The sequence below is a fragment of the Cherax quadricarinatus genome, unplaced genomic scaffold (assembly GCF_038502225.1).
Source record: "Cherax quadricarinatus isolate ZL_2023a unplaced genomic scaffold, ASM3850222v1 Contig78, whole genome shotgun sequence".
Taxonomy (NCBI): Eukaryota; Metazoa; Arthropoda; class Malacostraca; order Decapoda; family Parastacidae; genus Cherax; species Cherax quadricarinatus.
The window spans coordinates 382,501-395,599 of NW_027195104.1; the positions used below are offsets into that span (position 1 = coordinate 382,501).

At 43.2% G+C, this 13,099-nt stretch overlaps 1 protein-coding gene across 3 annotated transcripts in view; it reads left to right on the forward strand.

The window, feature by feature from the left end:
• Positions 1-11,760, forward strand: part of LOC128703088 (cytochrome P450 4c3) — a 258,859-nt gene extending 247,099 nt beyond the window's left edge. For 2 of the 3 annotated variants that reach the window (XM_070080011.1, XM_070080010.1), the window contains exon 10: positions 11,725-11,760. In XM_070080011.1, the coding sequence (XP_069936112.1) occupies positions 11,725-11,745 (21 nt within the window). In that variant the 3' untranslated portion in view covers positions 11,746-11,760. The remainder of the gene's footprint in view (positions 1-11,724) is intronic. The other variant, XM_070080012.1, reaches the window with a different exon arrangement.
• The last annotated feature ends 1,339 nt before the right edge of the window (positions 11,761-13,099 follow it).

A 13,099-nucleotide genomic window follows, 5' to 3' on the forward strand; every position in this document is an offset into this window, starting at 1 on the left:
AACCTTTCTTCGTAGGACAATCCCCTTAGCTCTAGGACTAGTCTTGTTGCAAACCTTTGCACTTTCTCTAATTTCTTGACGTGCTTGACTAGGTGTGGATTCGAAACTGGTGCTGCATATTCCAGTATGGGCCTGACGTAAATGGTATACAGAGTCTTGAACGAATCCTTAGTGAGGTATCGGAACGCTATCCATAGTTGCCAGGCTCCCGTATGCTGCAGCAGTTATCTGATTGATGTGCGCCTCAGGAGATATGCTTTGTGCTATACTCACCCCCAGATCTTTTTCCTTGAGTGAGGTTTGCAGTCTTTGGCAATCTAAACTATATTGTGTCTGGGGTCTTCTTTGCCCTTCCCCAATCTTCATGACTTTGCATTTGGCATGGTTAAACTCAAGGAGCCAGTTGCTGGACCAGGCTTTTAGCCTGTCCAGGTCTCTTTGTAGTCCTGCCTGATCCTCATCCGATTTGATTCTTCTCATTAACTTCACATCACCTGCAAACAAGGACACTTCTGAGTCTATCCCTTCCGTTATGTCATTCACATATACCAAGAACAGCACAGGTCCTAGGACTGACCCCTGTGGAACCCTGCTTGTCACAGCCGCCCACTCTGAGAACTCGTCACGTACCATGACTCGTTGTTGCCTCCCTGTCAGGTATTCTCTGATCCATTGCAGTGCCTTTCCTGTTATGTGTGCCAGATCCTCTAGCTTTTGCAGTAACCTCTTGTGAGGAACTGTGTAGAAGGCCTTGCAGTCCAAAAAAATGCAGTCGATCGACCCCTCCCTTCCTTGTCTTACTTCTGTCACCTTGTCATAAAACTCTAATAGGTTTGTGACACAGGGTTTTCCTTCCCTGAAACTGTGCTGGTTGTCAATTATACACTTGTTTCTTTCCAGGTGCTCCACCACTCTCCTCCTGATGATCTTCTCCATGACTTTGCATACTATACACGTTAGTGATACAGGTCTGTAGTTTAGTGCCTCATTTCTGTCTCCTTTTTTAGAAATTGGGACTACATTTGCCATCTTCCATACCTCAGGGAGTTGTCCAGCTTCAATTGATATGTTGAAGATCTTTGTTAATTGCACACACACTATCTCTGTTCCCTCTTTAAGGACCCATGGAGAGATGTTGTCTGGTCCCACCGCCTTTGAGGTGTCAAGTTCGCAAAGCAGCTTCTTCACCTCCTCCTTGGTTATATGTACCTCATCCAGCACTTGCTGGTGTACCCCCCTGTTCTGATTTCCTGGAGTCCTACTGGTTTCCACTGTAAATACTTCTTTAAATCTCGTGTTGAGCTCCTGACATACCTCTCGGTCGTTTCTTGTGAACTCCCAATCACCCTTCCTCAGTCTGATTACCTGGTCCTTGACTGTTGTTTTCCTCCTGATGTGGCTGTACAACAGCTTCGGGTCAGTCTTGACTTTCGATGCTATGTCATTTTCGTATTGCCACTGAGCCTCCCTTCTTATCTGTGCATATTCGTTTCTGGCTCTTCGGCTAATCTCTTTGTTTTCCTGAGTTCTCTGTCTTCTGTACCTTTTCCATTCTCTAGTACACCTAGTTTTTGCTTCCCTACACATTTGCGTGAACCAAGGACTCGTTCTATTCTTCCCATTATTTCTGTTTCCCTTGGGAACAAACCTCTCCTCTGCCTCCTTGCATTTTGTTGCCACATAGTCCATCATTTCTTGTACTGGTTTTCCTGTCAGTTCCCTCTCCCACTGAATGTCTTGAAAGAAGTTCCTCAAGCATGAGTAGTTCCCCCTTTTGTAGTTTGGTTTTTCCCACCCTATTCCTGCTGCTCTCTCCACTTGGAGCTCAACTATATAGTCGAAGCACAGAACAACATGATCACTAGCTCCCAGGGGCCTTTCATACATGATTTCCTCGATGTCAGAACTACTCAAGGTGAATACAAGGTCCAGTCTTGCTGCTTCATCCTGTCCTCTCTCTCTGGTAGTGTCTCTAACATGTTGATGCATGAGGTTTTCCAGTACCACATCCATCATCTTGGCTCTCCATGTTTTGGGACCCCCATGGGACTCCAGGTTTTCCCAGCCAATCTCCTTGTGATTGAAATCACCCATAAGTAGTAACTTTGCTCCCCCCATGTGTGCTCTCCTGGCCACCTCGGCTAGTGTATCGACCATTGCTCTGTTGCTCTCATCGTATTCTTCTCTTGGCCTCCTGCAGTTCTGTGGTGGGTTGTACATTACTGAAATTATCACCTTATGTCCCTCAGACTGGATTGTTCCTACTAAGTAGTCTCTTTCGCCCGTGCCATCCATTCCTTCCATTTTCTCAAACCCCGACTGGTTTTTAATGAGCGGTGCTGTCAGCATAGTTGCTGATCCCTGTGTTATATAGCATAGCATATTAGTATCATCCATGTGCTTTAGATAGGAGATCCCTTGTAGGCCTGTGACTTTGTGTGATGTCACGGGATGCTCATGTGTAGGCTCGTGCCTCTGCCCCGGCCTCACTTGGCGGCAGACCATCCAGACAAGAACACGGCAAGGCTGGGCTCCATTCCTCATCATCTCAGTCTGACAATATATGTTACCATCCAACAAGTGTGTCTACCTTCAACTCTCGATATCTCCATTTAAGAACCCCTACGATAAAATGGTGGCATCGGAGGGCCTGTAATTCTGACGATTACAGCTATTTCTGGAGATAAATTTCGACCAAGCCGGCCATCTTGTGAGTAGGCCTACCGAGGTTAACGCCAGCCTGCTACCTCAAGCCAGTACTCCCGCCCAAGCTCCTATCAGCTTCTACATTATTCACTGGTCAGTTTGTATTAGTGTATCTGCTTATTTGCATCACTCCCAAGGGGTTGACCCGAGTTTGCAAAATAAGCCAGCTTCCAGTCTGTGGTGAGGAAGCCCAGTCGAGCCTAGTCTACCCCATCCAGTTCTTTTGCCTGCCAAGCCAGCTTTCCACCCCTGCTGTGCTCATCGTGTGAAGTTATCAAGCTATTCTGCGTGAAGGGTTAAGATAAGTCAGCTAGCAACTAACCCAGGTGTCTTACCCCAGTACTCAAGTAAGCCACGTGAGTAGTCTTCATCGCTTGTGTTTCAAGCTCCAAGCATTCTGAGTGCTCTTTTTCATCCTTGTGGTGTTGTAGTATTTTGTGGGTTTGTTTTTAAGCCGGTCGGCTTAGAAATATTTTCGCGGCAGTGTGGTTGTTCTCAGTGAGGCTTACGCCGTTCAACCCATAGGCCAACCACTCATGACCACGTGTGTCTCACCATTGCCGGTCTTAGCCCTGCTAACCCACAAACCCAACTACACTCACCACGCGGCCTCAGATGCCTCACTCAGCCATTACCCACTCACCTACTTCTTCAGTGTTTTGGTGAACTACTAAGGGTTGCAGCACCATATTTTAAGGACCACATAGGGGGTCAAGAGCTAGAGTGTGTTTTGTGTCACCGTTAAAAGCCTCCTGTGTGAAGTCTATCATCGATGTAAGCGCAATTCTACGATCACGTGTGCAGAGGACAGCAGCAAGACGATATAAACAATCCATCAACCTCATTTTTCACCAAGTCGTTACAGCGATAATATTATTTTTTCATAGAGACATTTGCGAGTGTTGAGACATTTCTTTTGTGTTTCCAGTGATTTTTCTCTTAGTGACATTCAGTGACTCTTGATCAGACTCAGTGTTTATCAAGTACTGATTGCAATATTCTTTTTTTCTCTTCTTAATTCAGTGTTAATTTGCGTGCATTATCTTATGTCTGTTGTGTTGTGTGTCTTTTTATACACTTGAAGTAAGTACTTAGTGTTTTTCCTTTGTTGTGTGTGCAACATATGAGCAGTATAGAACTTGTCTTTACACTTCAGAATCACCTAGTGTTCTCAGTATTCCAGTGAAGTATTTCAGTAAATTTTTCACCTCATATTCTGTATCACAACTCAGTGTTGTCTGTTATAATTTTTTTTTTCTTCCCAGCTTTTGTGTATTTTTGTTTTGTTCCCTGTGTGTTGAACATTCTTGTGTTCATATTCTTTCATTTAGCCAGTGTCTAATTTGTCTTATTTCCACAGACAATAGTGCCATTATTTTGTGCAAGCAAGAAATCATTTCTTACAAATTTTTTTCACACATCAAGTTTCATTGCAAGAAAACTCTAGTACTGTGTTTGTTGATGTGTTGTGTTCTGCATCACTGTAAGTGTTCAAACTTTTTTTGTTATGTGTTTTAGCACCTATTATTTTTTATGTTTTATTGAACAAATTCACTCTTAGTGCAATTTTTAAGTTCTTCGTTAAAGTAAATTGTTCTTTTGCTTGTTAAGTGTTGCTTGAGTGCAGTTAAGAGTTAAAGTGTTCATTCCTTGATATATTTCTTTTCTTGTGTGTGTAATAATTTTTATTATTGCGCATTGATTCATTTTGCAATAATTCTTGTGCAAATATTGTGTTGCCACTAAAGTTTTTCTTGCAGAGATTCTAAGCAGTGTTTTTTTTTTTGATTAGCAATTATTTTGCAATATTGCTACAGTTTATTTCAGTGCAGTTTCTTATGCTCTGTTCTGTGCATAATATTTTATTCTGTCTGTGCCATTTTATTTTATTTCAGTGAATTGTGCCTCTGTTTTATTTTTTTGCACAAGTTTATTGAGTTCATTTTATCATTTTATTGTGTATTTCCCAGTTGCATTGAAACTAAAGACAACTCACTGTGCCATTCATTCAATTTAAAGTAAAAGTTGAGCAAATTAGATTTGAGTAAAGTACAAGTTCTCTTCATTTTCAGTGTTGTTCATTTCATTTGCATATTTTTCTTGTGTGAGTTCTTTGCTTACTGTGTAACCTGTCAATTTTTAATTACTTATGCAGAATAGTTAAGCATTTTTTCTTCCTATTTAAGTCACTGTGTCGTGTGTTCCTCAGTTACCATTTTCTTTTGTTCTCTAAATTCTTGTTTTACATTTTGCAAACATGTCTCAAGTTTTCTCAAGCGATGCCTCAGCACATGCTGCTAGTACAACCATTAATTTGCCAGCCCAAAATTCGAGTAACTCCTTATCAAACGAAAGACATACTCAGACTTCTAGCCTGCGTAATTTCAGTCGTGATCCGTATGATGCTGGGTCACCATTGTTCAATGGTGACCCAGCCAACCTTGAAGGTTGGTTTACCGCAGTTAGAGCCAGAGCTAATGCTTCAGTTGATGGTCTCCCATCTGAGAGTTGTTTAATAAGTATCAGAAAGGAGAGTCTAGCCCGTTCTCCAGCAGCCTCAAATGTATTTAACTTAATTCGTATGAAGGACTTCCAAGATCTAACCAGGTGGCAAGATTATGAACAGTTAATTCGCAATTATCTTGAACCGGTGCGAGAAACCGATCCGTTCGTTGTTCTCAAAGAATTAGTTTGCACAGCTCCGAGACCAGAAGAGTCATTAGATGAGTTTGCTCTTCGTCTTAATAACCTAATGTCCTCATTTGTTAAAGCAGGTCAAAATTCAAAGTACCTTAAAGATAGTGATAAACCAGCCCTTGATGGGTTTGCCAAATTAGCTGCATTTGGAGTTATTAAACAACTAATGCCACCGACATCTAGGTATGTGTACAATTCAAGTCCGCTAGATGCTACTATGGGACCGCTTGCAGCTCTAATCCGTGTAAGAAATTTGTGTCCCGAGGGAACCTTCCCTTATCGTAAGTCTATGCCAAACACCTTGTCCAATCCTGTACCTCCTCTAGTTTGTGCTACTACCAAACCTCCCAACCGCAATCACTCGCGCCCATCATCCAAAGCAAGTGTTAAGAGCCATCATTCCCGTAGCACCCGTAGTACGTACAGTACCCACAGTCAAAGAGTTTGCTACAATTGTGGTTACCGTGGCCATATCGCTATTAATTGTCATGACAGTCACCCTAAGAAGCGTCGTACTGATGATGAGTACCAGTCAGATCTTCCCTACTGTACTTATCATAGAATTCATGGACATGACACATCTGAGTGCAATGCTCTCTACAATATGCAGTACTCTAGATCTTTCCGTGGCCGTTCCAACCGCAGAGCCAGGAGAGGAAACAGACGTCGTGGTTCACAAACTAACCAGAACCAGGCTCATTCTTCCAATTCGGGGGAATTAGAGCGCCCCAGTCAAACCGTCCCATGGTGACGGTAGGTGATAAGGAGTACACCATCCCCGTTCACAATTCCTTTGAAGCCTTAAGCAGTCTCGAGAATGACAATCCTGCTGATGATGTTGCTTCACACGTCTCTGACGTAGAGGAATTTGGGGATGAAGTAGAAAATGCCTTCTCCGATGACAACTCACCTTCCTGTTTGCATATAACTCCTAATGTAATGATTGGTCCATTAGTACAAGCGTCTGTCTATAATGTGCCCGTTCATGTGTTCATGGACTCTGGAGTGCAAGTTAATATCATTATGTCTAGCTTGTTTAAAGAGAAGCGGTTACGACGTGTCCTCCTCGTTGAACCAACTACTGTAACCTCCCTTAGTGGAGTAGCTGGTTCTCTTCTGCGAGTCCGAGGTCAGACTTCGCTCACCTTTACTATCCAAGGCAGAGACTTTACTGCTGCTTTTCTTGTTGTCGACCAGATTACTTTCCCTGGTGACCTTCTTCTGGGATTTGCTTCCATGCGAGACTTACGCATTGTGCTCGACCCGTACCGATGGCATGCCCAAATTGACGACTTGATCGTTCCATTCTGGGGTTACCAGCTTGGATCAGAAATCTGTCATACTGCTGCAGAGTATGATGTACGCATTAAGTCCTTACAAGCCAATGCATTCTGCAGTAGCGTACCCAAGCGGTCAGGCACTGGTAATTCTGTCCCTCCCGTCTGTGTTCCACCTATACCTTCAGACTTGCAGGATAGTGTTCCGTTGCCTCAAGTGTACGAGGACACTCAGACTGCCTAGAGTGCACAACCTATCCCTGCAATGACTGCTAGTTCGATTAGTAGTTTCTCCACAGGGGATGCCTTGTCAGAAAACGATTACTTGAAACTAGTAATGCCATCTCTTGTTGATGTCACATGCCGTCTGCAGAAAGACGTCTCTGTTGCGGCTAGTGCTCTCACTAGAGTGTCTGTTGTTGTTCCTAATGTTCCAGAAGGTGATAACGTCCTAGTTGACAGTGATTCCTGCAAGGTCAAAGGTTTATTTGTTGAACCTTCCTTACATACTGTAAGAGACAGTAAGATCCATTCACTCCTTGCTAACACTTTGGGTCACAGTGTTCGTCTCAGAGCAAATACCAATCTTGTTGACCTTGTTCACTATCCTTACCCTGTTCAGGTAGAGGATGAGTTGTCACCTGACCAGTGGGTCGGTGCTATTTCTGCCGGGGAGACCTCATCCACTTCACCGGATCAATCTGTTTCACCAGTTGAGGAGAAAGACTTAGCTCCCACTGACTTCCCAGATGAAGTCAAGCGTTTGTTGACTCTGCTGAACAAACGTCGTAAAGCCATTGCCTTACCAGGTGAGAAGATGGGTATAACGAACTTATTGTCCCATCGTATTCCATTTGAACCTGGTACTAGACCTATCTACATACCTGCGTATAGAATGCCTCATTCACAAGTTGCTGTCGCAGAAGAATTGATCAATCAAATGCTTGATGATGGAGTTATTGCACCTAGCAATTCACCCTGGAATGCGCCCTTGATCCTAGTGCCTAAGAAGGACGGCACTTGGTGCCCGGTGATTGACTTTAGGAAGTTAAATGCGAAAACTATTCCAGATCGCTTCCCACTTCCTGTACTAGGTGACCTTTTACGCAATATCGGAGATAACAAAGTCTTCTCGACCCTGGACTTGTTACAAGGGTTTTGGCAAGTCCCTCTTCACGAGGACAGCCAAGAGCTAACTGCATTCTCCACTCCCACAGGTCATTATCACTTCCTCCATATGGCGTTTGGATTACGATCCTCCCCTATCACGTTCTCAAGGCTCATGACTAATATCTTTAGAGGTCTCATTGGTAATGCACTTATGGTGTACTTAGATGACGTAATCGTCATGTCTAAGGACGTGGATACACACTTGAAAAGACTTGATGTAGTACTTGGTAAGCTTGAAGAAGCCAAATTAAAGATCAAACTGTCTAAATGTCAAATTTTCAGATCAGAAATTAAGTTTCTTGGTCACGTAGTCACTCCTAGAGGGGTTACGACTGATCAAAGTAAAGTAACTGCAGTACTAAATTTTCCAACTCCCAAAACTGCTGATGCCGTAAGATCCTTTGTGGGCTTAGCAGGTTTTTATAGATCTTTCATTGCCAATTTTTCTTCCATAGCTGCTCTTCTAACTGAGTTGCTTAAGAAAGATGCTCCTTCTGTTTGGACCTTCTGTCAAGAAACAGCATTCCAAACTCTAAAAGAAAAGCTAACATATGCTCCAATTTTGAAATTTCCAGATTTTTCTAAGCCCTTCTATCTGACAACTGATGCTAGCTCAACTGGCATAGGTGCCGTACTAGCTCAGAAAACTGATGGCAAGTACAACGCAGTTGCATTTGCTAGCCGAGTCCTTACGAAGGCTGAACGTAATTATACAGTAATGGAGCAAGAAGCTTTAGCAATAGTATGGTCTTTAAAGCACTTCCGAGACATTATTTACCAGTACCCTGTTCGTGTCTTGACAGACCATGCGCCACTGATACCTTTATTCCAGAACAAACAGCCTACTGGAAGGTTAGCCAGATGGACCTTGACTATCCAAGAGTTCAATCCCACTTTTGAACATTTACCTGGCAAGTCGAATGTAGTCGCTGATGCTTTATCGCGACACGTTAGTGTAGTTACTGCAGATCCTCCATTTACTGTCGAGGATGTCAAAACTGCCCAAAGAACAGATCCCATGTGGTCTGGTGTGATTCGATTCCTGCTCCAGGAAGATCTTATTCTTACTGTGAAGCCACCAGCACCCATTAGTGACTTTGTAATGAGCCAAGAATTACTGTATCGAACAGCTGAGTTGGGTACTCCAAGCAGAAGAGTTTACCAGTTAGTAATTCCACAGTCACTAGTGAACGTAGCTCTACAGCTAGTTCATGATGCACCAGGTGTTGCACACCCTGGTATGGATCGTTCTGTGAAACAAGCCAGAATGAAATACTTCTGGCCATGTATGGCAACTGACATTTCCGAGTATGTCAAGAAATGTAGTGTCTGTATGCAGCATAAAGGAAATGTCAATGGTCCTAACCCAATCCAAGTGTACCCAACCACTAGCGAACCGTGGGAAAGAGTTGCCCTTGACTTGTTAACCAATTTTAAATGTTCCCTCCAAGGCAACAAACATCTGTGTGTTATGGTGGACCATTTCACCAGATATTGTGAGTTAGTTCCTATTGCAGATAAGACTGCAGAGACAGTAGCTAAAGCATTTAAAGAATGCATTATCTGCAGGCATACCACCCCTAAATCCTTAGTAACAGATAATGGAGGTGAATTCTGTAATGAGATTCTTGAAAATTTGTGTACTTTATACAAGATCTCTAAATCCACCATTGTTCCTCATCATCCTGCTAGCAATGGGTTAGCCGAAAGAACCAATAAAAAGGTACTTGATGTCCTGAGAGTCACTATCAACCCCAATAGTGAAACTTGGGATGAAGTCATACCAGATGTTCAATGTTCCATAAATTCTGCTTACAATGCTTCCATAGGTGATACTCCACATTATGCATTGTATGGTGTAGACAAGTGTTTACCCTATGAGTTGTTATATTCCACTCCGAAACCTAATTACAACCCTGATGATTTCGTAGCAACTCGTACCAGCATAGCTCAGAGTGTTTTTAGAAGAATCCGTGAAACACTTCATAAATCAACAGCAGAATTTACTAGAGTAACTAATAGCCGTGCTAAGCCATCAAAAGTCAAAGTAGGTTCAAGAGTAATGCTGACAAATTTCAACAAAACATCCGAAATGCCTAAGCTCGATCAAAAGTTTGTCGGACCTTATCGGGTAGTAGAACATATCTCTGGTAATAAGTATAAGGTTAGAGAAATTAGTACTAGTAAGTACAAAGAATCGCATTTAGATCATATGAAATTAGTATGCGATGTTGAGGATATTGCTACCCAGACTAATATGACAGATGCTGAAAATCCTCTTGACTCTGTACCCTCTACCTCAGATACTCAGTCAGATACTCAATCTGAATGTCGTTACTCCTTGTGTACTCGACAAGTAATGAGAAACCCACAAGTATCTTTTGTAGATACTCGTTCAGATCTCCCTCAGTCAAGGCATGTGTTAGCCATTGCAGAGGAATTTGATCCTCACAGAGATGATAACCATTCTGCATATGTAAACCTCACCCTCGCAGAATTGGGTTTAAATGTAAGTAGTCTGTATAACTAGATGTCCGAGATGAAGGAAATTGTCAACTGTTTGTTATTATTAACTGATTAGTTTTTCAGAATTTTTTTTTTTCGTGTTCACGTTCCCTCCGTATTCTGAGAATTTGACAGTAATGATCTGAGTGCGCACCAGATGCCTTTGCTGTTAATTTCACCTTGTATATATATATATTTATTCTTCCTCAGAATCCGTAGAGTGCATGAATACAGATCGATCGATCAATTCCATCCATATTGTATAATGACTTGTTCTTATAGTTTGTAATGCATTACGTTAAAACTCATTACGTTAAAACTCATTACGTTAACACCCATTACGTAAAACTCATGTTGTAACATCCATTATGATACCATCTATTAGTTCTAAGTTATATATGAATTTGTTATCGTATAGAATCAGCCCAGAACCGCCTGCCTGTTCAGCCTATAGATAGTAGTGTATGTCGAGACGACATACGTAACATGACCGAGCTGTCAGCATAGTTGCTGATCCCTGTGTTATATAGCATAGCATATTAGTATCATCCATGTGCTTTAGATAGGAGATCCCTTGTAGGCCTGTGACTTTGTGTGATGTCACGGGATGCTCATGTGTAGGCTCGTGCCTCTGCCCCGGCCTCACTCGGCGGCAGACCATCCAGACAAGAACACGGCAAGGCTGTGCTCCATTCCTCATCATCTCAGTCTGACAATATATGTTACCATCCAACAAGTGTGTCTACCTTCAACCCTCGATATCTCCATTTAAGAACCCCTACGATAGTGCAACTCCTCCTCCCTCTCTCCTCCCTCTGTCTTTCCTGAGGATTTGATATCCGGATGGAAAGATTGAATCTGTTATTATTCTGGTGAGTTTTGTTTCTGTGAGTGCTATTATGTCTGGGGATGTCTCCTTGATTCTTTCGTGCCACTCCTCATACTTATTTGTTATTCCATCTGCATTTGTATACCACACCTTCAACTTCTTTTCTAAGATTGTGGTCTGTGAGATGTATTAGGGTTGGGGAAGTGGGAGACCTGATAAGTAACTATGGGTGGTTGCTGTGGGGGGTGGAGTTTGTAATGCAGTGGGTGGGGGCATTGGATGTGGCATGGGTGTTTTGGTTTAGAGTGTTTGGTTGCACTGGGGTTGACCTGGTTGGGAGGCTTCTATAGGAAGTTGTGAGGGAGGCTGTATTTGATCTTCCTGTGTCTGGGATCTCCTGTCTGTCTTCTCCATCCCCTTTCTTTCCTCCTTTCGCCTTTGTACCATCTCTCTCTGTTTCTGCCTTTCTGCTTATGTTCTGTCGTGGTCGAGATACACCTTCCTGTATGCAGGCATGTCCCTTAATCGTGCTTTCTCCAGCAGGATCCTGTTCCGAGTTGATTCTGCCTTGAAGGTCACTTTCACTGGCCTGGTTCTTTTTTTTACAAACCCCCCTATTCTCCAAAAATTTTCCAGGTGGGTCATGTCGTCTTCTCCTATTGCTTTCATGATGCTTTCAATTGCTTTTTTTTCCCTTGTTTTCTTGCTTCATATGTTTCCCCTTCAACTTCCTGGAGCCCATTCACAAAGACTGACCTCACCCTTTCATTCTCCCTCTGTATATCACTGTGTATCACCTCATTCAATTTGATTTCCTCCATTGCAGCTTTCCTTTCTTCAGTTTCACTAGCTAATGTACTTGGGCTCAGTGGCCTGACATTTTCCCTTCTCGGCTTTCCCTGGGATCTGCTGTGGTCTGTTAGGGCCTCCACATATAGCTTAGCTCTTTCATTTACTACAGTCTCCACTGATTGAGCTTCTACATGCAGTTTTGCTCCTTCTTTCCCTACAGTCCCCTTATTTGTCTCTGTTGTCAATCCCAAAATGTTCTTTAGTTCTTTAGGCTGTTTCAGATTTTTCAGTTCCTCTTCTAAACTCTGCATCCTGGTCTCTGCTGCTTTGACTTGCACCTCCCACTTCCTGCTTTCCATGTCTATCCTCTCTTCCATTCTCATGCTAAGTTCTTCTAGTTTCTTTTCACATTCATGTTCCCTTTTTGTGAGCTCTGCTGCCCAATCTTCCTTTGCAGTTTCCTCCTCCTGTCCCTTGGTTTTTCTTGTTGCTCTCTGGCAACCCATTTTTGTTTTATCCTGATTGCCTCAGAGTGGGAAACATATGTAATTCTGTATGTTAGGTTAGTATTGTGTATGTCAGAGTGTGTGGGGGGAGGTAGAGGAGGAACTGTGGCTATGTGGGAGAGTATTGGGGAGAGGGTGTGGGAAAGAGAGTGAAGCAAGTGGGTGAGTGGGAGAGGGAGAGGGGGAAGGAGGGAGAGGTGGGGAGGGGGAGGGTGATAGAGGGAGGGGAGGGATCAGGTGAAGGAGTGAGATGTCGGTGGGGGAGAGGGGAGTGTATGTGTGAATCTGGCAATGTGTGCTTGTGTGTGTGTATGTGTGTGTGTGTGTGTGTGTGTGTGTGTGTGTGTGTGTGTGTGTGTGTGTATGCATGTGCATGTGTGTCTATGTGTGTGTGTGTGTGTGTTTGTTGTGTGTGTGTTGTGTGTGTGTTATGTGTGTACTCACCTAGTTGTACTCACCTAGTGGAGGTTGCAGGGGTCGAGTCCAAGCTCCTGGCCCCGCCTCTTCACTGGTCGCTACTAGGTCACTCTCCCTGAACCACGAGCTTGATCGTACCTCTGCTTAAAGCTATGTATAGATCCTGCCTCCACTACATCGCTTCCCAAACTATTCCACTT